The following is a 22,856-nucleotide window of genomic DNA, read 5'->3' as shown; positions in this document are numbered from 1 at the left end:
CGCTAAGGAATAAAGAGAGAAGGCAGAAAAAGATTTTAAAAAAAGTGTAAAAAATATGTAATTATACCAAAAAAAGAAACAGCAGTATGATAGCTCAGTAAGCGACTGTGAAATAAGTGTTTGACAGAAAGTATCATAGTGAGTAGAATCATACTGATGTAAGTTATATGAGGATACGGTCTTTTAAGGGGAAAAAGGCATAAATTAAGGCTTTTCTGAAAATGAAATAGATTTTTGTTTACATTTGTTGATTGTTGTTTACACTGCCCGTCAAAAGTTTGGACACACCTGATTGAATATTTCTCATTATCTTAAAGCCATTTCTGATGTAAAGGCTTAAATGCTTGAAATTTGATGCCAATGTATGAATTTTCTTACCATCAAGGCAAAGGGCGGCTACTTTAAAGAATCTAAAATATAAGATAGTTTTGATTTGTTTAACACTTTTCTGGTCACTGCATAATTCCATTTGTGCTATTTCATAGTTTTGATGTCTTTGCTATTATTTTAAAATGTGGAAAATAGTAAAAAATAAAGAAAAATGCAATGCGTCCAAACTTTTGATTGGTAGTGTACATGCTGGGTAATTCAGTGTCATTCTACCAGTGTCAAAAGCCGCTGAACTTGATGTTATTTCTGTTCCTGTTTCGCAAGGCCTGGTATGTCCAGCAGGCAAAGGGGTCTCTGTGACCAGTCGCCCAACTTCCCCATTCTACGAATTAGCTACACTGCATGCTTTTTTGATGCTGAGTTTTGCCAGCCTCAGCCTCAAATCTGATCCGTTACTTCCTCTGCATCAATCTGTGTTTTATGGGTGTCGCTCTGTTGCAATCCCAGGAGGATTTTGGTTTTCCCTACGTCACGCGGCGTTATAAGAGCTCCTGATGGAGGAGGCGAGGGCCACTCTGTTCTCATGGAGATGTCGATGGACAAGGCGGAGGGTCAGATGTCATCGTACAGCCACACCAACCCACTGTTTGAAATGTCGCTCAGCAGGAGCGACCTCTACAGCTTCCAGCCCGAAGGTGAGTGCCTCAAGTAGAGCTTATATGAGTCTTTTCAAAGCTAATAGATTGAGTCTCACCCTGGGATCCAAGCTGATATTTAGACTTATCCAGAGCGACTAAGGATGAGTGCAACAGTAGAGGAAGCTTGAATTCTTAGATCACCAACATGACAAGCAACCAAAAGCACAGAGTTCAAGGGTCAGAGAACATAAATCAAATAAATTATTCCTGTGACCCGAGAATGATGATATTGATGAAGAGATGAAGTTGATAAAAACACTCTTACTTTATGTGGGGAAGCAGCAGAAACAGGCCAGTGACACAATTTTGGGTCCCAAACTCAGAGTTTGAAGTTCGCTTTTTGAAGACTGAGCTGGGGCCGAAGGTGGATTGTGGGAAGTTTAAAATGGGTCCTAAAATTGTCCTGAAGAAGTCGCCATCTATAACCACTGTCAATGCCATGATGGTAAATCCTTCCTCGTGGGTAAAATAGCCTAAATAAAATATAGGTTAGAAGCATAGAAATAGGCCAGTTTGAGTCAAATATGCTGCACAACAACTGCAACATTTATTTTGCATCACAGGATAAAATATTTCAATGTGTGTCTGTAATGTGTGTATCAACATGATTCTGGTGCTGAGCCCAATTTTTGGCCTAAATTTGACAATTTTTAAAAACACTATCTATAAGTACTATAGATAGCGTGTAGATAGTGTCATAAGGCATTATAAACATGTTAGTGTGCTACACACTACACAGAAAATGAGGACAATTTGCGTCCCTTACCTAAAGACAACAGGATTGCAGTAAAAACCTTGCATATTTTTTTTTAATCAAAACCATTTTTTAAATGATTAAGGTATAATCTTTCATAATTTGGGGTCAAAAACAACAAAAATATTATTCTACAGATGCCTTAAGAGATCATTTACTTTGTTGAACATTGATTTTCACATGTCCCCAGGTCCATTTATGCAACTTCTGATTGATTTGTTTTTTTCCTTTTAATCTCCCACTTGTCCTTTTTCGCTATGAAAAACAAAATTCAACATTAATGGTTGGAAATTTAGTCAAATTACAGAATTTATTTGCGTCCCCAAGAATTACATCAACCCTGGTACTGTGAATGTCTCCGTCTCTTTAAAACATCCAAACATTCATCAAATGAGACGATTCACTTGGATCTCATAAAGAAGATGGTGCTGAAAGATAAGTGCTCTGTCACATTTTCAGCAGTTTTCAATTGTTTTCATCTTTATGGGTAGGCTTCTTTAGCTAAACTCATAAACCCTGTTGCTTTAATTAATCATAAAGTAGAAACTTATTACATTTCCAAACACTGGCACCATGCGGCTCTCAACACAAGGGGAATAATTGATGACCTAAGCTGTAAACCTCAACCCTGTTACCGTCAGCCTGTCACCAACAGTCATAATGTCTGTATTCAAAGTGTATGGAGTTTGAAGAACATAAGTGCCTGAGATGGGAGAACATTTGTTTCTGGAGGTTGAATATGTCCTGAATAAAATAAAATGTCGAAAAAACAAGAACAGAAGTTGCAAGGTGCAAATTGTCCTCTATTCCTGGAAAGACTCGCAATTTCCATTTTTCCTCCAGAATTTCAGAAGCTTTTCATTTTTAGGAATGTAAATGACTGGCAACTGCTGCTGTTAGGATCTAGTGTGATGTTCATCTTTTTTCTTAGTTCCTCCTGGAAGTGGTTGGTCTTCAGTGTGGCAATCAGATCCTTCCTCTGCTGGACACTTTATCCCTCTCTGACTCCAGCATCAAGTTGCGTTGCAGCAACTTCGCTGTATCATGATACAGTTGGAGAAGGAAAAAATAGGAAGTGAAATAAGCCGCTCTGTCACACAATCTTTCTTCTGAAATGTAGAAAGGGTGAGCACAAAGCATATGCAGATTATCCATCCTGATGCATAATAGTTTGTGTTAAAAGATTAAATGCTTCCAGGTTGTAGCGATGAGATGTTTTCTTCTGATGTCACTGCAGCATCAGCCCAGTCTGTTTGTCAGAGATTAGCTAGCATGCTACCAAGCTATTAGCACAATGAGCAAGGTCCAGCTACTCAAAAGCTTCTTAGCAGTTATATCATATTTACCTTGTTTGTTTGTTTGTAACCTTTATTTACACGGGGAAAGCATATTGAGAGCTATAGCCCTCTTTTACAAATATGCCCTGTTTACAGAATAGCAATAATACAGTAGCCAATAGGACAATAGGAAAATAAAGGGAAGGTGGACAACAGATAAACACACACACACACACACACACACACACCTAACTTCTCTCTCATTAACACACAAAACATACCGAACTCCAGAAAATATGTCCTAATGCTACAAAAGAAACATTTTTTTACATATCTCATGTTAATAATAAAATAGCTAATAGGCTAATAGTAAAAAGAAAACATTATTAAACGTAATAATAACCACAGCTAGGTGAACACAAGAACACTCAATAATAAAGAAGTCCTCAACTAAGGATTTGAACTGTCCAGTTGGCATGAGCGAGACCAGCTTCAAACTGTCTTTGAGTTTATTCCATTTACACGGTGCAAAAAAGCTGAATGCCGTTTTTCCTAAATGAGTTGAAACACGTGGGAATTTTGAGCATTAAAGTCGAGATGAAACGGCATTTCGAGAGTATCTAACTTCCGTATCGTGACGTATTTCCGAGTGAAACAGGAAAGACAGGCGGGACATAACGTTGGGAGGAATTTGATTGAACGTTGAAAAGTGGGTGTGTCATAACACCCGAAGACACACCGAAGTACCATGCTGTTGCTAGCTAGCTAACTAATGAATCTTAGCTCTGTACGCTAAAAGTTGAAGATTGATTGATGGGTGGATGTCATGATATTATTGGTTGAAATTGGTTATGGGCATGCTTACGTAAGCACACGGCATATGTATGCATATGTATTTTTTTTGGCATGTATTGTTAAATAGGTGCACAATATGACCGGGGATGAGATCTAAAAGGGTTAAAAAGGCATTTTTCATTTCATCTCGACTTTAAGTAATCTTGTGAGCGAAGTTGGCTATTTGTCGACGTAATCTAAAAGAGAAGTTGAGTAACGAGGAAGCTTCTGCAATAGAGCCTTGTAAACAAATAATATACAGTGATGCTCTCGCTTCAGAGACAGAGATGGCCAGCCCACTTTCTGACAGAGGGTGCAATGATGTGTCTTAAATCTATCGGCAGTAATGGGATGGAGGGCGGCATGGTAAATGGGAGACCTCAACAGGATAAGAAGAGCTAATTGATGGTTCTTTTGAGCTTTTGGGCTCAGTGTGTTAGTAGTGGAGTAGTTTTGAGAAGTAGCCTACTGTTGGCATCACACAGGCATTCATGATAATAAAAGCACAAACAATGATACCCAGGGTCAAAAAATTGAAACACCTTTATTCAATTCAACAAATGTATTGGAGTTGATTTAAAGGGGGGGGTATCCTAGGATGTGGCATTTCTTAGTATTTCTGGTGATTTTGGTACTTGGAGGTGTGAAGTAATCACAGTAAAAAAACAGAATCATGTTACTATGCCATTTCCCCAGAGTCACCAACTATAAAACACGCCCCCTTGTACAAGCCAGTCAGATTTTGCTCCAGTGTCTATGTAGACGCTGGACAATCAGCGCTAAGAGGAGGGCGGGCTTTCCAGAATGGCCAGCCAATCAGACGAGTAGCTCATTAGCATAAGAAGCTGCTTATGTAAAACAACCTATTTTCTTGTAGGTGGGAAACAAACCATGGGAAGTGAACAGCTAAAGCTAAAACTAAACGATTTTTACTGAAAAAAACTTAACATATGTATTTTATAGACACCAGGTAATTATATAAAATTGCTGAAAAAGCAAATGATACCCCTCCTTTAAATGACATTATTTTGTAAAGGCAACAAGGTAGAGTGAACTGTTAAAGGGCAGATTGTGTTAATATAACTGAGACAGTACAGTTATTGTCTGGTCAAATGAACAAAACCCTCATGTTAGTTACCTGTGCTTTAAATGACATGTCGGTTACAGCAGCTTTTAGTTAGATGTTAGTCACCACCACTGCTTTAAGTCACATGTCAGCTGCCACTGTTTCAGCTGAGACTTAATGAAATCACAGACATGACCAGTAGATGGCAGCCATGTTTCAGGTTAGGCAGTCAGCAAAACCACAGCAGGCTTTCCAACAGGAGAACGGGTCCTGGAATAAATATCTAATGAAACTAAACTGACTGTATTGATATCCAATTGTTAGTTTATATCTTACAGATTCCATGGAATTGACTGTGGCAGTATTACTGTCTATACTGAAGTTTTCCTTGACCGGCTTATATGATTTCGGACCACTTTAGGGATGATTTTTATTATTCGGACATTAATAAACATCACTATGATGTGTGGAACACAAAAATCAAAAAATTCAGCTGGGACATCCTGGCCTACATGATCCCATGACATCAGGCAGCTTTACTCTTCTGTTTTTCAATCTTTATTCATCCAGGAACAGCTGATTTTCTTTCAGTCAGAAGCTGTTTGGCTAGTGTCCACGTTTCGGCTGTCGACCCTGCCAGAAGAAAACATCTCCATGTTCACTGTGATTGACAGCTGACACCGTCCACCATTTATTCCAAATATTTCATTCTGCTCGGACCCTTGAAAATTAATAAAAGCTGGAGTATCAATTGGCAAAAAACACTGAAATACTGCCTTTCTCAAGATGCAAGTTTCCTGCAGGACACTGGTCATATTATTCTAGTGTTTTCTATTGCAGTTTTCTGTTTGTGTTTCAGATGTGAAGACGAAGCGGCCCACAAGGCAGTGGTGCTTAAACATGATTATTGTTTACCTCATCTTGCTGACCGGACTGAATATTTTCCTTCTCTATAAAGGTAGAACTGAAACGTTTTCATACATCTGTTGCCTAATCACTGATAGCATGAAGAGGCGTCATTATTTGGTTGCAATAATTCAGAGTAGGGAAACAGGACTCCAATTAATATACATTCATATTTGTTGTAGTGATATACTGTTAAAATTCAAATTTTTAGCTTCATACCAGTATATAAAATTGACTGAAACGTAACTCTTTTCCAATTTGTTTGTCTCGGTCCCAGTTTTCACGCTGGAGTCCTCGAATTCTGCCGCCAGGTCAGAGAAGCTGACATCGCCCAATCAGATTCCTCAGGACGGAGACCAGGGCGGCGTCGACCTGCCAACGCTGATCCGCAACAACAGCCAGGAGACCAAGAGCCTGCGGCGCGACCTGGGGGCGCTGCAGAGCAAGGTCCGACCGACGCTGTACCGTTTCACTGAGCAGATCTCTTACTGGCCAGGCAGTTTCAATTTAGTTCAGTTTCGCTTTGTTTTGTTTCGTTCAGATCAGTAAAGTTCGGTGAAGTTTAGTTTCGTGGATTTCACTTTAGTTCTGTTAGTGCAATTTCAATGGGCATATATCTTATTAAGGCAGGTCAATTTAGTTTAGTTTAGTTTTAGCTGATTTTTTAGCAATTTGCAATCAGAAAAAGAAAATAAAAAGTTTACCAGTGCAAATTGGCTGTGCAACAGCAGCCACTGTGAAGAATGACTAAGAGTGCTACATGTAGCATTTTATCATTGTCAAATTAATTGTGATACCTTGGTATAATTACCGTAAACAAATAAGACCATGGTCGAGGTGATTGGTGGCCTCTGTCTCACACCAGTAGTCCTGTTAGTGCTAATGTTTATCAAAGTTAAGACCACATTTCCCATAAACCCTGTTGCTTCCTGATGAAAATTTATCACCCCCCCTCTTCACCTTCTATGCTTCTTCGGTCAAAGGTTTTCTCTTTGTCTTTCCTGAAGAGGATCAACATGTTGGAAGTGATTTTCTTCCATCTTCCTTTCCCTCCTTCCACCATCTGCTGCCAGAAACTCTTTCAGCTTTAGCTCCGTTTGCTCTGGAAGAACAGAACCTCTTCCTGTTTTGTGCCGTAAAGCGATCCAGCAGATTTCCCTCCAGATCCACCAGGTGGAGAAACTATGGAGGATGCAGAGTAGAGGCTGATAGAGGCTGACAGGCTGACCACTGATGGCCTTGTTTGTTTACAGTAGTTGTACTAATGCCTCAGGTGAACAATATTTGTGGAGCGGAGGGTCAGCTGGACCAGCTGAGGTCTGACCTGAGCCGGGTCAACACCAGCACCTACAGCCTGGAGAGAAGACTGGCAACAATCAGCCTCACACCAGGTAAGAGAGGCTGGCTGTACGTGTGTGTGTGTGTGCGTGTGTGTGTGTGTGTGTGTGTGTGGTCTTGTGTATCTATACTTATGAGGACATTTGATCCTCACAAAGTTAGACAAATTTGGAAAATCCTCCAAAGTGAGGGCACTTCGTTAGGGGGGTATTTTAAGGTTAGGGCTTGGGTTTAGGGTTAAGGTTAGATTTAGGATTAGTTTTGGTTAAGGTAAGGGTTAAAGTTAAGGCTATGTTAGGGTCAGGACTTTATCAACCTCAAAAACAAAATGTGTAAAATGAGCACAAAGTCTGAAACGCAGATTCACGTGTTGTACACACAAATTCTGTGAAGATTACGTTCCTCCACCTTGAATTGGATTCTGTGACAGATTTTCACCTGCTTGTCACATGAAAAAGTTGGCAAACGGTTAAGTTTAGTCAAGTAAAACAATTGCATTTAAGGTTAGGGTTAGGGTTAGAGTTAGGGTTAAATAAGAAAAACTTTAGCTACTAATTAAAACTTCACTCACAGTAAATCTTGGTACTAGTTGGGAATTGAACCGGAGTCGTTGGAGCTGAAGGCAAATGTTTACGCTGTGAGCGTGTGTGTGTGTGTGAGTGTGTGTGTTGAGCATCAGAATAGCAAAGCTCTGATCTGTTTCACATGATGAGCCTGGTTGAACAGCTGTTGATGTTTCTAGTAAATGGCAATATTTCAGGTTTATATTATTCAAGGAATGAGTTTGTGTCTGTGACGCACCCGGCTGACTGTTGTCTGAACTCTGCTGTCTGGGTTCTCCAGGTGCGACAGGGATGAAGGGAGACGCAGGACCTCCAGGTGAGATTCATATTATAGAAACAGCAAGGACTCAAAACACTTTCAAAAATGAAGAGATTGTTTTTGGTTGTCGCTGTTTGTTCCACAACAAAAGTAAAATAAAGTATCCTCTCTTATTTTTAGTTTTAAAAAAGTATACTAACAGTGTACTAAAATCAACTTTTTTTTGTGTGTTTTTTTATGCATTCAGCCAACTCTTTATTCTCATTCCTAAAACTGTGTGTGTGTGTGTGTGTGTGTGTGTCCTCAGGTGCAGCTGGAGCGCCGGGTCCTGCAGGTGCACCGGGACAGAAGGGGGACAGCGGTGAGTCAACCTGAAGCCATCAACACAGGAAGTTATGCTGAGTAGTAGAGTGATATTTTGAAAGACAGAAATCTCAGCTCCTGGTGAAGTGATGGCTGGTATTGATCATCAACCCTGTCAACCCCCCGCAGGCGTATGATGGTTCGTTTAGTGCTGTGGGGGGGAAGTAAAATTATATAAAATAAAATGTATTTACTGCACCTTTGAACAGGAATTCTGACTAAATTACCCCATAAAAGGTGAAAAATGCCACTCCTCCTTCCTTTCCCTGAAATCAGTTCACGCAAGTGGAAAAAAAAAAGTTTTGCTTGAAGAGTTTCGTTCCAAAATTAGATATCCACCATTTCAAAAATACCCACAACTCCCATATGGACTGCTGGCATGAAAGTGAAGCACATTATGGGTTCGTATTGAAGTTAGGAGGCATGTTAAGACATTTGCTTAGAAAACAGTTTATTCTTTGAGGACAGAATCAATCATGGTTTTCAAATATTGCCTGATAAATTTCAGCTAGCAACATTTTTCTCTCTCTCTTTTCTTTCTCTCTCTATATATACACTCTTACAAAGGATGTGTAATTTTTTAACACATCTGTGTGTCTTCTTTGGGACAACACAACATTAACAACAATACATTTTATCATGTGTTGTTCTTGTGTTGAAAGATATTAACATATCTTTCAACACAAGATATGTTAATAACAACACGCGATAAAATGTATTGTTGTTAACATATGTTGTGTTGTCCCAAAGAAGACACACAGATGTGTTAAAAATGACACATCCTTCTTAAGAGTGTAGCATTTTTCTTTATATAAAGCATTTGCTTTAAAGTAGTTTATTTTTTGAGGACAGAATCAATTACGGTTTTCAATTATTGCCTGATGAATTTCAGGTAGCAACATTATTCTCTATATATAGCATTTTGGAACTTTTATCCAAGCGCCTTATGGTACAATAAGTGCATAATATTTTGAGCGGGAATCAAACCCCTGACCCTGACAGTGTTGGTGCCTCGCTCTGCCCGCTGAGCTGCAGAACCGCGCCAGAAGAAGTTTCTTAATATAAAAAGTTCATTTCTCCGTGTGCAGCGGCGGGCATTAGCTTTCAGCTGCAGGTCCGGCGATGATCCCGGCGCTGATGACCTGTCATCTCCTGTCAGCAGGCAGATGAAACGCAGGATGGATGGGCTGCGGCCAGTCTCTCTCATAGCCTCGCCACTTAGTCAATGCACTGACATTTCCTGTATGAAATCTCTATCAGGAGGCGGACTTTTACACAAGCCAACAAATTACCCAGCGAGTCTGAGTCAGATGTTTTCCAATAGGTCACCCCCGTCTCCCCCCTCTCCCCCCACCCCATCTCTATGAAAATATCATCCTTCATTACATTACTGTTGGAATGTGAGCGCCTGATGGCTCGGCATGCTGATGCACATCGGTTTCCACTATTAAGGTCATAATTGTCCTAAAGAACATAATAATCTATCAGAGGGAAAGTGGCTCCTGATTATGACCTTTTGCAAAGCTTGCCTTCTGTGTGTGTGTACTCCGCCCCTCAAAAGTTTTGGGACACCTTGCCTTTTCTAAATTTACAGTTTAAGTACTTTTGATTTTCTCTGTTATTTTTCAATTAAGAAGTAAGGGGGAAAAATGCCTGCATTGCTTTTGTTAACATAAAATATCTATTTCCTAATACTTTGGATCTATTTCTTCAACACTCAGCTTCATGTTCATCAAAGTGTCTCTTTGGTGTGAAGAGAAGGTTTTTCATGGCAGAGCGTCTCTGACTGTCGGCATGAAGAAAGTGTGAGCAGCAGTTCAGCTGCTTTGATGAACGTGTAGTTTAATTATTTTAGTGTCATCATCATAAATATTTGCATGTATGATTTTATTTTTCCTCAAACCTGGTTAGCCTTTAATGGGGTTATGTTATTGAAAACCTGCTGATTTATCAAACATTTTCAAAAGCTAGGTGTCCCCAAACTTTTGATGCGCAGTGTGTGCGTGAGAGTGTGTGTGTGTGTGTGTGTGTGTGTGTGTTCCTGTACTTACAGTATATCTTTGTGAGAACCAATTTGAATTTTAAATCTTCAAAGTGAGGACATTTTTGCAAAGTGAGGACATTTTGCGGTCTTCACTTCTTCAAGGGGCTGTTTTAGGGTTTAGGGATTTGCTTTTAGGGTTAATGTTGGAATTAGGATCAGGTTAAAGTTAAGGTTAAGGTTAAGGTAAGGGTTAAGGTAAGGGTTAAGTTTAGGTTTGTATGTGTTTGTGTTGAGCAGCAGAAGAGTCAGTCCAGCAGTAGATCATATGAGAATCTGTATGCTTTATTGCAGGTGTTGGTGTCGGTATCGCCGGCCCCGAAGGACCAAAGGGAGAGCAAGGTCCCCCTGGACAGCCAGGACCCTCCGGTGGTTCAGGTAGGATTCATTATGGTTGTTATGGTTGAAATAATGTAATTGTTGTTATTGTCAAAGCTGCACTAAAGCTGCAAGATTTTACTGTAAAAATAAAAAAACAAAAAACAAAAAAACAAATCCACCCGTCTTATCAGCCTAAATCACAAAGTGGGGCTGCAACAGTAAAGAGCATCAAGTTCTAGTCTAGTGCAGTTGTAATGTCATCATTAAAATCACTTTTTCAGAAAATAAATGGGAGATTAAAAAAAGAGAAAGAGTCAAGTGAAGGATAGAATAAAAGAGCAGGATCCTGGGTTTGTTTTTAGCATTTTTTCATCTTTCGTTCATTTCATTTTTCTTCATTTATTCCCCTATCGAATTAAAGTAAATGTTTTCCCTGGAGGGACGCAAATTGCTGCTGCAAAATAGACACTGGAGATGAAACTTGATGTGAAAGTAAAGGAGATGAACATGAAGATTCAGTCCTACTTGTGGTGTAATGTGTCCCTAGATTTACATGACCAGGCTTTAAAACCAGGGTCCAACACTTTGTTTACTCCATGTTGGTCCTATGGCAAATAACATGCTTATAACATGCAAATAACATGTTCCTTTCATGCTGACCTCGGCTTGTCTCTTTGTTTCAGGTCTGGCTGGTCCTTCAGGACCTGAAGGTAAGGTTCCAATGACAGTGTGTGTGTGTGTGTGTGAATGCGTGCATTCATGTGTGTGAATACACATGTACTGTATTTGCATGCGTGCATATTTGCCTATGAGCATGCGTAAACCACAAGGATAACGTTCTTTCACTTGTAATTCAAATTTAGGGCGTCTGCAGTCGAAAAGAGGAAAAGTTTACAAAAAATTGGTTTTACGAAGAGATTTAAAAATGACACCGGCCCATAGGGGGTTAACAGATCTGTGATTATAAGATGGGTTCACTTCGATCAGTAAAATCTTAAAATTCATTCTAACTATAATAGATAACCAGTGAAGATGCCAGAGTTGGAATGGCGTGATTTTGTCTGTTTGTACCAAGGTTCAATCACAACTACAGTTTGTTTTCTTTGGTCCAAACCATTTTGAAAAGTTTACTTTGTTGCATTTTTGTATTTGGTTCATTTAGGTTCAAACTGTCCAATTACAAGTGAAGCAGGGCTTGTAAACAAAAGTCACATGGACTCACAAGCAGCTCGTTTATTGGACAGAGTTTTGGTCACATGTCATCCTGCCAGGTTAGAGATTTTGGCAGCAGAGGAGTCAAAACTAATCAGATTCCAGTTCCTGTAACTTCTATATTGTTCTTGGAATTTATTGACTCTCACTTGGCATCGCTCCGCTGTGTTTTGAAATCCCGTCTCCCTCAACTTCTCCCTGAACAGCTTCGATAATTCTGTATTCTTGTGCATTGTTTAAATCAGTTGGGAAGTTTGCTCCTAACGAGGACCAATTCAGGTCGAAACGTTGTTCGTTCTTGGTGGAGCAAATTCCTGCGTGCCGACTTCTATTTTAAATTCAACTGGAATTATCTTTGTCCTGCACCAGGTTTACTTGGATGTGCGAGTCACTATTTGAATGAAATGTGCTCTTTGGCCCAAGTTTGCCCACAGTTCATTTTGTTCCGCTCGGCTTTCCAAACACGGATGTAAATAATCCCTTGTGTTTTGGGATTGTTTCCTGTAGTTGGTTGGATTATGTTCTCACTCCTAACGAACCGCACGAGTTCGAGGACTAAGAGAGGACTAAGACTCGCATTTAGGCGTCTTGGTGCTGTTATTTGGTGCCACTAGAGTTTGAATGGCATCGTTCTCACCTGGACAAACAAACCAAACGAAAGAGTAAAGTAGTAAACGCTCCAGAGATTGAATAAACCGCTCTAAACCTCCTTGGTGTGTGAACCTTAGACAAGAAGTTCTTTGAGTTTTATTTTTGCAGCAAAGGGAGATAGCGCTCCATTCCCGGTCTGAGGATCTTGTCCTCACATCATATCTATTCACTGGTTCGTGGTATCAGTGACAGACCGCCAGGCTGCCGGGCTTATCACTGCTGATTTTATATTTTTGCAGGAACTGGACTGCACGGCCCTCTGTGGGTTGAGGACAGTGACTCACCCTTGAATTTGTTTCATTAACGCGTAATGTGGTTTCAAAACTGCACGGTCGTCAATCTCAAAAATAACTGTTTCTTAATAACCAAAAAGCTTGATGACACAAGTTTTCCCCTGACAGCAGCGGTATATTATTGCCAAGTCACTGAGGCTGCGTTTACAGGTGCAGACAGGTAAAGTAAATGTCAAACACATTGAATATCAGCTGCTTTACAGTCTGAGTATCCCTTCAACACCTCATCCATTACAGAGCAAAACGTGCACACAGCGTGCTCCCGGCAGCATACAGGTAAAAGATAACCCTTATTTATAACGGGCTCCGAAACTTTGCATTTTTCATTGCTGAAAAATGAACATTGACTCCTTCAAAAGATTCCATTGTAGACGTTAACACGTTTTTACAAAGTGCACGTTGTGTGGTTAAATCAGTTTCTGCTGCTTGGGTAGATATCCTGTCTTTTCTCTGGATTATCTCACTCTGGCACACTGTACTAAAGTGCTGCGCCGCGCCCCGGGCCAGTTTTCCAATTTAAGAACAGACTTATCAAATATTTTGCAAAGCTAAACTAAACTTCCAGCACAGAGCCAAGCTGAGAAGTTACACTTTCCATCCTACATGTGCCGGCTGCAGCCTGCAGGTTAGAGGCGGGGCTCGTGACTGGAAGGTTGCAAGTGCGAATCCCGGAAAAATCAGTTGTAATTGGTCAGTGTGAACATAAATGAACCAAATACAAAAATGCAACAAAGTAAACTTTTCAACATGGTTTGGACCAAAGAAAACAAACTGTAGATGTGATTGAACCTTGGTACAAACAGACAAAATCACATCACTCTAATTCTTCACTGGTTAACTATTAGATTTAGCATGAATTCAAGATTTTACTGATCACTTTTAAGACAAAGTTAACCCATGTTATATGAGCCGGTGTCATTTTTAAATCTCTTTGTAAAACCTATTTTTGAAAACTTGCTTTTATTGGAGGCCTTTTATACGATTATTTTTTAACCATTATATTGTTTTTGCCCTCTATATCCTTATCTTTTTTATCTGTGGTGCCCTTTTGTTTTTACTCGTTTTATTTTATTTCATGTGTGTGGAGTGCTTTTATTTGATTGTTAAAGCACTTTGGAAACTCTTTTTTTGAGAAGTGCTATACTCATAAAGTTTATTATCATTATTATTATTACTATGAGCAGGACAGTGCTGAAGAAGAGCATGTGTGTTCAGACAACCCTCTCTGGAAAAATGTTCCTTTCTTGACATAAACCATGTGGCTCACATACTGATTCATCATAATAATAATCTCATCCTGAGTTACTAAAGTGCATAAAGTAACAATGTTTCCTAATTTCACATCATGTGGTGGGGTTTCAGTATAATCGGGAAAAAAATTGTGAAATCGGACAGTTGCACTTCCTTTTTTATCTGCTGGACATAATCAGCAGTTGGATATTGCTGACTAGATGTTATTCGATCTGGATCAACAGTGTGAATTTGCAGAATCAGCACATATGCACTTGAACTCTTTACCAGCATCTTGATCTTTAATAATTCCCTTATTGTACTGTATTTTTATTTATAATCCTTTATGATCTTTTCATTGATATCCTTTAGTACCTTTTACTCATTGTTCATCAACCTACACCAATATTCATTTCTGGTGAAACGGCCCAATTTCTCCTCAGTGATCAGTAAATCAAATCTAATGACGATTGCTCCCCTGGAGACTGGGCAGATTCATATTTCCTAATTATGAAATTGCCAAAGCTGCTAGACAAAAAGTGAACTTAACCAAACCAATTTAGCCCAATATCCCCACAAAGCATAACATATTACGCAGCTGATGTTTACAGTTTTTAATAACCTTTAACCCTTTCTAGTACCGAAGCTTAACCAAACTAGTGATGGACAAAAAAAATTACCAACTGCCACTGCTACACAAATAATAGAGGGAAAACTGGATTAGATTCACTCTTTATTAAACATTAAATTATCATGATTTTTATTGTTTATGGTATTCTTTTTATTTGGGAAAATTGTACAAAGGACATATAACATACAGTTTTATTGCTTTCCCCTTTTTTCTTTGCAAACTGAAAATAATATTTATAATGGAAATAAAAATCATAATATTGTAATTAAGTAAGGAATAAAGTTAACCATACGTGTGTATGGTTAGAGTCTGTTATAGTACGCTTTTATGGCCCCCTAGTGAAATTATATACATATAAATCTTCTCATTTATCATGATTGTGTGTGTGTGTGTGTGTGTGTGTGTGTGTGTGTGTGTGTGTGTGTGTGTGAATGCAGGTGCCCCAGGCCAAGCCGGGCCCCCAGGGAGCCCAGGATTGAAGGGAGACCCTGGAGACTCAGGTAGGGCTGCCTCCTTCACATCTCAGTTGTAGCATCAAAATACTTCAAACAACGATCAGAACGATGTATCAGTTTGCCAATATATCAGGCCGATATTGACCTTTTATTAAATATCAGATATCGGCCACAGAAAAACAGCCTCTAAAACCGGCAATAAAAATGTTTTTTCTTTGCATATTTTATTTATTCATTCAATTGTGTGTGTGTGTGTGTGTGTGTGTGTGAGAGAGAGAGAGAGAGAGAGAGAGAGAGAGAGAGAGAGAGAGATCTGTGTTTTTTGACACTCGACAGGCAGGTTGGGGTTTGAATTTGTTTTTTTTGACATTCGACTGAAATTCGAAAACTGAAATTTGCTGTGACAGCTTTAGTAAGGACTTAATAAAGGTTTTATATTTTGCCGCCACTGACATGTCTGACTTCTGCTCTGATCGCAGGTGTTCAGGGGCCTCCTGGCACAGCGGGGGCCAGAGGTGAAAAGGGAGACACAGGTACGCATTCATGATTCACCTGTGTATGCTTGTGTCTGTGTGTGTGTGTGTGTGTGTACATGTAGGCACAGCTGCATGCTCCATCTCTTGCTCATGTGTTAGATGTGTTGTCCATCAAGACATAATCTGTTGTTTTACACTCCCAGGAGCCCCAGGCATTCCCGGACACGAAGGCAGCAAAGGAGACATGGGTGTGGCTGGAGTTCCAGGTCGAGCGGGACCTTCAGGTCGGTTTCAGCTAATATCTATTTATTTATTCATTTAATTGCTTAAATGTTTTTTGTAAATTAATTCTTCCTTTAAAGGCAGTAATGTCTCCCAGAGTTTCTCTACCATTGAATAGGTGTGGTGGGTCTCTCTGCCTTAAAGAGCTGCTGACACTAAAATCATTTCATCAGTCTGGTGTCAGTGGAGAGTTTTAGTGTCCCATGATGCTCTAAATGCTGATTCAGAGGCTTTTCCACCCTGAAGTCTGGGGGGAAACGCTGAATACATTTTTTTGCATGAAAATGTAAAAATGTAAAGATAACTGCAGCTTCAATTTGAAACTATCGGTATCAGTCTTGAAAAGCCCGTATCATACAAACCCTGCCTGTTACTGGGAGGAAGTCCTGGGAAAGTTAAAAACTGTGAAAGCCTTTTCCACTGATTACTAACCAAGCACTATGTAAGGATATTCATACAGTTTTTCTTCTGTTTTTATTTTTGAGAAACTGTCAGCAAAGCTAGATCATAATACCGTTAGCCAAAAGATTAGAACCATTTTCCTGAAAAATTTAGGTAAATCTATTCACATTCTTCTAGTAATTAGGAGTTTATGGAAGTAAAATGAATGTGATTTTGAAAGAAATGCTTTCAGTGCCCACTGACTCGCAAGAAATGCTACCAGTTTCTCACACACAAAGATCCTGGCCTGATAACTTCTTCCAAAATGATTTTTGGTTGGTAAATTGGTTTCTAAAAATGTTGAACCTTCCCTCTTAAAATGCATTGGAAAACTCTTTGGGTTAGAAGGCTGATATCTTTCCACACAACAAGAGCATGTATTGGTTCTCAGGAGCCTGGATCCTCAGACAGAGGAACACATTTTGTTTCGTTTCTGAGCGGAAAAGGTTTAGCAACCCGTGGCAGTGAGTCACAGCAGCTGTCTTGTGTCTTAATGTGAAAGTGCCGTCCCCTTACTAAAAATGATGTGCTTTATATGACAGTATATGTGCATGACTCTTGCCCATTTTTTCTTTTTCTTTTTTGTGTTTTCTTCAGGTGCACAAGGACCTGCCGGCGCCAGTGGTCCTGCAGGTGAGTAAATATGAGTGTGAGTCTGAAGCTGTTCTTTGTGTTATAGTTTACATTCTGTCATCTCTTCCTCTGTGCAAGTGTACATGAATACTTACTGTGTGTGTGTGTGTGTGTGTGTGTGTGTGTGTGCGCGTGTGCATATGCATTCGTCCTTACATTTATGGTTGTATATGTCCATTCATACATCCTTGACCTTATTTAACAGACCGATAATTGGCAAGAGGCTGTTCTTCACCTTGAGTATGGGAACGATGGTGAAGCGCTCAGTTGGTGGTGTGACCAAGTCAACTTCGCTCGAGTCCCAAGTCAGTCTCAAGTCTTGAGGCTCTGAAGTCAAGTCTCAAGTCTAAATGTAGAACAGCAAGTCAAGTCAGAACAAATCAAGAGTCCAGTATCAATTTAATATCTTTAAGAAAACTAAATATCTAGGTCTTTTCAATGCAATATGGTTTTAATAGGATAAAAACTTGGTAAGAGCATCATGACTTTGATTTCTATAATCAGTTTCAACTTCAATAAATTCAATCATTCCATACAAATTCAGAAAACAGAATTTAAATTCAGTCGTCCGCTGGAACAAATCTCATCACTTTCAATCTGAGTCATTTACACAAACACAAGATCTCAAGTCAAGACTTTAGAAACCTTTTCAAGTCATCAAAGTACAAGTCAGAGTCAAGTCCCAAGTCACCAGAACCCAAGTCAAGTCAAGTCTCAAGTCTTCTCTTCATGCATCAAGTCAAATGTCAAGCAATTCAAATTATGACTTCTATGAGTCCGACTCGAGTCCAAGTCATGTGACTTGGGTCCCCACCTTGTTTTCATTGGTTATTTTCATGTGTGCAGCGTGAAGCCTCTGAGACTGTAACAGTGATTAAAGGCTCCACAAATAAACTTGACTTGACTTTATGGGAACTGTCAGTACGGCTGGAACATCTCTGGCCGTTGAGACCGCTTGGCTGAAACCACCAATGGTATAATTTCATTCCTCCTTTTCTTCCAAAGGTCCCAAAGGTTTACCCGGACCGCCAGGCCCTGCTGGAGTCCGAGGCCCTCCTGGAGAAAAGGGAGACAGAGGCATAGAAAGTAAGTCTGCACAGGACTGACCTGAGAGCAGTGGAGTCACCCACAGTAGAGAGTAGAGCAGAGCAGATTAGAATAGAGTAACAGCCCGGTCGCATGAAATGTCATGAAATGAGCACAATGATGAGCTCTGTGCACGAACAGTGACAGAAATACGTTTCCCCAGAAAAGGGACATGTGGCGACGCAAATAGAAACAGGAAGTAGTTTCACATGGAAATAGCACAGTGGGAAATAAGGGTGTTGGGGGGCGGGGCATATAAATTCCACTCCGAAGACACTAACTCATGTTTTCCACTGTGAGTGAAGTTTTCATTTTCAGTGATTTCAGTTTTTCTTATTTAACCATGACCTAAACCTTAATCCTAACCTTAACCAAACTGTTTCAGTAAGTGTTAGCTAACGTTTTCATCAGACAGAAATGTCCAGTCCCTGCTATTGCCACATAATCCTTTAGTGGCAGAGGAACGTCACATTGTTTATTTCCAACAAGTAATCTGTGTCAGAGTTTTAGAGTAGTCGTTTATTCTGAACGTCAACATGGCGGCGAGGCAGAAGAACAGGAAGCTTCGCTCATAACGGAGCTACTTCATAGAAAAAAGGAGAAACAGACTCTACAGTATAAATTCAATAAGAAGCTGGGCTGGAAAACCTCCAGTCATCCCAACGTTACACCAGGCTTTCTCTGTTTTATCTTTGTTTTGGTCGTAGTGCTGTCTCTGTAATCGCCGCTATATTCTCCAAAACAAACGTAGGATTGGCTAAATGGGCGGTGACAAATCTGTCCGTCCAGAAAAAGTTGAACTTTCTGTCCGTCGAAACGGATGGAAATCTGACAGACGGAGCGTCATCAGTCCTGTCTGGACAGCTCTTATTGAAAATGAACAGAGACAGACGACCCTAACCCTACTAAACTTAATACATGCACTACAATCTTGGGTAACACTTTATGTGGATAGTCCAGTGTTGATACAGAAGCCCATTGAGGACTTTCGGATGTAGAAAGTCATTATCTCAGGAAAACAAAATGTGTTATCTGGAGGTAGCCTAATGACAAATAACTTGAGAAAACAAAGAAAATGAACTCATCATCACGGGAAAACGGCATAAATAAAATGTATGAATATATGTCCTCAATGGGCTTCCATAATACTCAACTATCAGGTGATGTTCAAAAAAATTGTCACTTGCCTATTTACTGCATCTTTACAGACCATCTAACCCTTAAGATTAACCCTAACCCAGACACTGAATATCTATAGACTATATACTCTATAGATCTATATACTGTTCACACTATTGTATCACCTGAAACTCTGTCGACTTTTTAGTGACACTTTATAGTCAGTTGAGTATCACCTACGGACTATCCAAATAAAGACACACTCTTTGCACTAGAAAGTAAAAGTTTAAAAATTAAAGTTTCCGTGACTAGGACCTTTTAACAGTTGTAACTTTCCACAGTGAAAGTGCGGCTGGCTGGAGGGAGCTCTCGTGGGCGAGTGGAGGTGAAGTACAACGGGGCCTGGGGCACCGTGTGTGACGACAGCTTCGACACTACGGACGGCACGGTGATCTGCAGGATGCTGGGATATCAGACCGCCACCTCCACCTTCACTGCCAGCCCAGGTAGGAACACCGAACTCTGCTGTCACCCTGCCGTCCGATAACATCCTCCCCTCCTCTACTCACTGTAATCGCTCACAAAAAAAAAATCATTCCCACTTCTCTCCTTAGCCCTTGTTTTTATTCATTTTCCTAGCACTGCTTTCTAGATAATCATTCTATCACTCTTGGTTAGGGATGGGACGATATAACGAAATTCAATATATCGCAATACAAAAATGTGACAATATGTATCATGAGGCAGAAAAATGAATGGTGATATTAGCTCCATTTTATTCTGCTATAGTAATCACAAATGAGACGGCTTGATCATCACAATTTCACAAGCTCTCCATCCAAATTATATTATTGTCACTTTGTAATGACATTTTTAAATTGTTGTTTACATTCTAGCAGCCAATGACATCGCTAGGACGATTTGTGGCTCAGAAATAAACATAATTCTGCACAGTCAGACTTTGTTGTCATTGAACTTTTATTTATTACATCGTATCGTGGTTGTATTGAATCGTGAACCCCATATTGCGCATCGTATCGTATCGGGATCGTCCCATCCCTAGTCTTGGTTGAATATTGCCAGGAGGCTCTGACTTGAGTCCTTCCTGTAGGTTGCCTGCTTGTTGATTTAGGAGTTTGAGCTTATCGTCGCTGTCGGATGAAAACCTTGAATCTCCACAATGTCATTTTTTCAGAAACTAAGGGAAAAAAGCCTTGTTTTTAGTTTGATGACAATGTGTGTTTGGTTTTATCCACTGGGTTCCACAAGGCCAAGAGGTAGAATTTTCTCAACCCATAAAGGAGCATGTGATCATTCAACTGCAGTGAAAACATACAGTAAAAATCACCAAAATTGGATTTATGAGGTTTTCACCCAACAGCAACGCTATTCTCCTGCTACTCTTAATAGTTCTGCATAACAGCATTAGCTAAATGGCTGAAAGTACAAAATGTATTATTCAACCTAAAGGTAGTTTCTGCAAAAACAGAGAAATTTAAGGGGGATGAGAGTGGACAGGATCCCCCCTCTTGTTCGCACATTTTGGGGGAAAATGTGCATGGTACCAGCTCACATTTCCCTCATTAGATTAGTGTAAACCACCAACTGACCAGACTGTTAAATGTAACTGCAGCATTTATTTTTTCTTTTTAAGTAAAATTAACATGGTATATTAAGCAATGACATGCAGCGGACATAATATATCATGTCAGTCACTTATAGGTTGATGCAAATTGTTGCAGCTAAGCTTTTTCAGCTCAGTGCATCTGATGCTGGGCACAGATGACATGACAATGAGAATTAATGTTCATTTTGAGCAATTCTCCTTTATTCGTCTTATGGTAAATGAGAACTTTCCCTTTCCTGCCATCAACAATATAAACTGTCCGTATGAGAGCTGAGAAACATGAGCCCATGTTTGATGCCAACATCGCTGTCGTTCTTTAGGGGCTGGCAACATCTGGCTGGATGACCTGCAATGCACCGGCAGAGAGTCAGATATCTTCGCCTGCCCGCACGGTGGAGTTGGTACGCACAACTGTAGCCACGGCGAGGACGCCGGGGTGCAGTGTGCCTAGACACACACCCAGAAACCAAGAAAGATGGTGGACGGCTCAACAGGCAGCGCAGGCAGGATAGGGAAAAAACACACACTGATTCTTGACTGCACATGCACACAGACACACACAGACACTGGCAAACACACACACACACACACACACACACACACACACACACACACACACACACTTACACAGACATCACACACATTTCACCCAGCCAGAGAACAAAGATCCCACTAATGATGTTCCCAGCTGGATCTCATTTCATATTCACAAAACACACCATATAAAACTGCATCCCGAGCTCTGTTTCACTTCATTACTAAAGACATTAGTTTAAATGCATGACAGTATACCACAAACAGATGATTATGCTAATTGTCTTTTATTTCTATGCATTATGTGTGTAAAACTATGAAAAATCATGTAATAAAACTGCAATAAATTTCCTGTACCAAAAACACCATTGAAGCATGCTTTAGTCTTTCCACTTTGGATTGTTAGTTCCTGCTTGATGAAAAAGTTTCTGACGCAACTTCACCCGCTGACAAGCTGCATGGACTGGCCTTCATCAGGGTTTGTAAAACAATACATCTACACTACCAGTCAAAAGTTTGGACGCACACATTTTTCTTTATTTTTGCTATTGTAAAAACATCAAAACTATGAAATAACACAAATTGAATTATGCAGTGACCCAAAAAAGTGTTAAACAAATCTTATATTTTAGATTCTTTAAAGTAGCCGCCCTTTGCCTTGATGGAAAGGCAAAGGCTTTGGAAAGAAATTCATACATAGGATCAACTTCACTATTTATATTTGTCAAAGAAACACATTTCAAGCATTTAAGCAGAAGCCTTTAGATCAAAATGGCTTTAAGAGAATGAAAAACACAGAACATTCAGTCAGGTGGGTCCAAACTTTTGACTGGTAGTGTAAAAGCCTAAAAAAAATAGAGAATGTGGTCATGTGACATACCAAAAGCCTAAACAAACCACTTCAAACTTCAGCCTCTCCACTCCACTCCATATAGTGCCGTCCCACACTGGTTGCTCCTCTCTTATGACAAGAGGCACAGGAGGATAAAACATTTAAAAGGTTACAGAATAAAATCAGAAATAAAACAAAACATCTATAGGAACTCTTTGATTGTAAAGTCCTCATTCATACCATCTGGAAATAAACGTTTACGATGAAATATCCAGAAGGCCTCCCTCTTTTTTCTCCTGTGGTCAGTATTGCCACCTCTTTGGTCGGGTTTTTAATCTGTTCAATTCGATCCCTGTCCTCCACTTTCCCTCTCTTGCCTTCAGCGACGGGCTCATCATCACCGCTCCTCCATCACACATCACTAGACACGACTTCTGCACAGGTCAGCAAAGATGAAGAGGTCAAAATCAAGGACAGGAATCATGCTGAGGAATGATTTCTGCCACAGCTGGTTCACTCACGGTCTGCAGTCGTTAGACAGCCACGCTGCAGGGAAAAATAGTTACACACATGGATGTGGATGCCGGACTTGATTTGACAGAAA

General features: G+C 40.0%; 1 protein-coding gene across 1 annotated transcript; it reads left to right on the top strand.

The window, feature by feature from the left end:
* The first annotated feature begins 913 nt into the window (after positions 1-913).
* Positions 914-21,777, top strand: marco (macrophage receptor with collagenous structure). The gene is made up of 15 exons (XM_078286191.1): positions 914-1,025; positions 5,819-5,917; positions 6,143-6,312; positions 7,139-7,256; positions 8,047-8,082; positions 8,333-8,386; positions 10,724-10,807; positions 11,434-11,460; positions 15,205-15,267; positions 15,702-15,755; positions 15,902-15,982; positions 17,019-17,054; positions 18,060-18,140; positions 19,601-19,765; positions 21,207-21,777. The coding sequence occupies exons 1-15, from the start codon at positions 914-916 to the stop codon at positions 21,335-21,337; spliced, it is 1,311 nt and encodes a 436-aa protein (XP_078142317.1). The 3' UTR covers positions 21,338-21,777.
* Positions 21,778-22,856: the final 1,079 nt, after the last annotated feature.

Source organism: Centroberyx gerrardi, chromosome 10 (genome assembly GCF_048128805.1).
Source record: "Centroberyx gerrardi isolate f3 chromosome 10, fCenGer3.hap1.cur.20231027, whole genome shotgun sequence".
Classification (NCBI taxonomy): Eukaryota; Metazoa; Chordata; class Actinopteri; order Beryciformes; family Berycidae; genus Centroberyx; species Centroberyx gerrardi.
The sequence above is the reverse complement of the archived record's forward strand: the minus strand, read 5'-3'. Positions and strand labels throughout refer to the sequence as shown.

What these genes read in the sequence shown, in the direction of transcription:
- marco (XM_078286191.1), top strand. Translation starts at nt 914, where the DNA reads ATGGAGATGTCGATGGACAAGGCGGAGGGTCAGATGTCATCGTACAGC. An exon ending in TATTTTCCTTCTCTATAAAG is followed by an intron (nt 5,918 to 6,142) that starts GTAGAACTGAAA and finishes TCTCGGTCCCAG; the next exon opens with TTTTCACGCTGGAGTCCTCG. An exon ending in CGGCGCCAGTGGTCCTGCAG is followed by an intron (nt 17,055 to 18,059) that starts GTGAGTAAATAT and finishes TTTCTTCCAAAG; the next exon opens with GTCCCAAAGGTTTACCCGGA.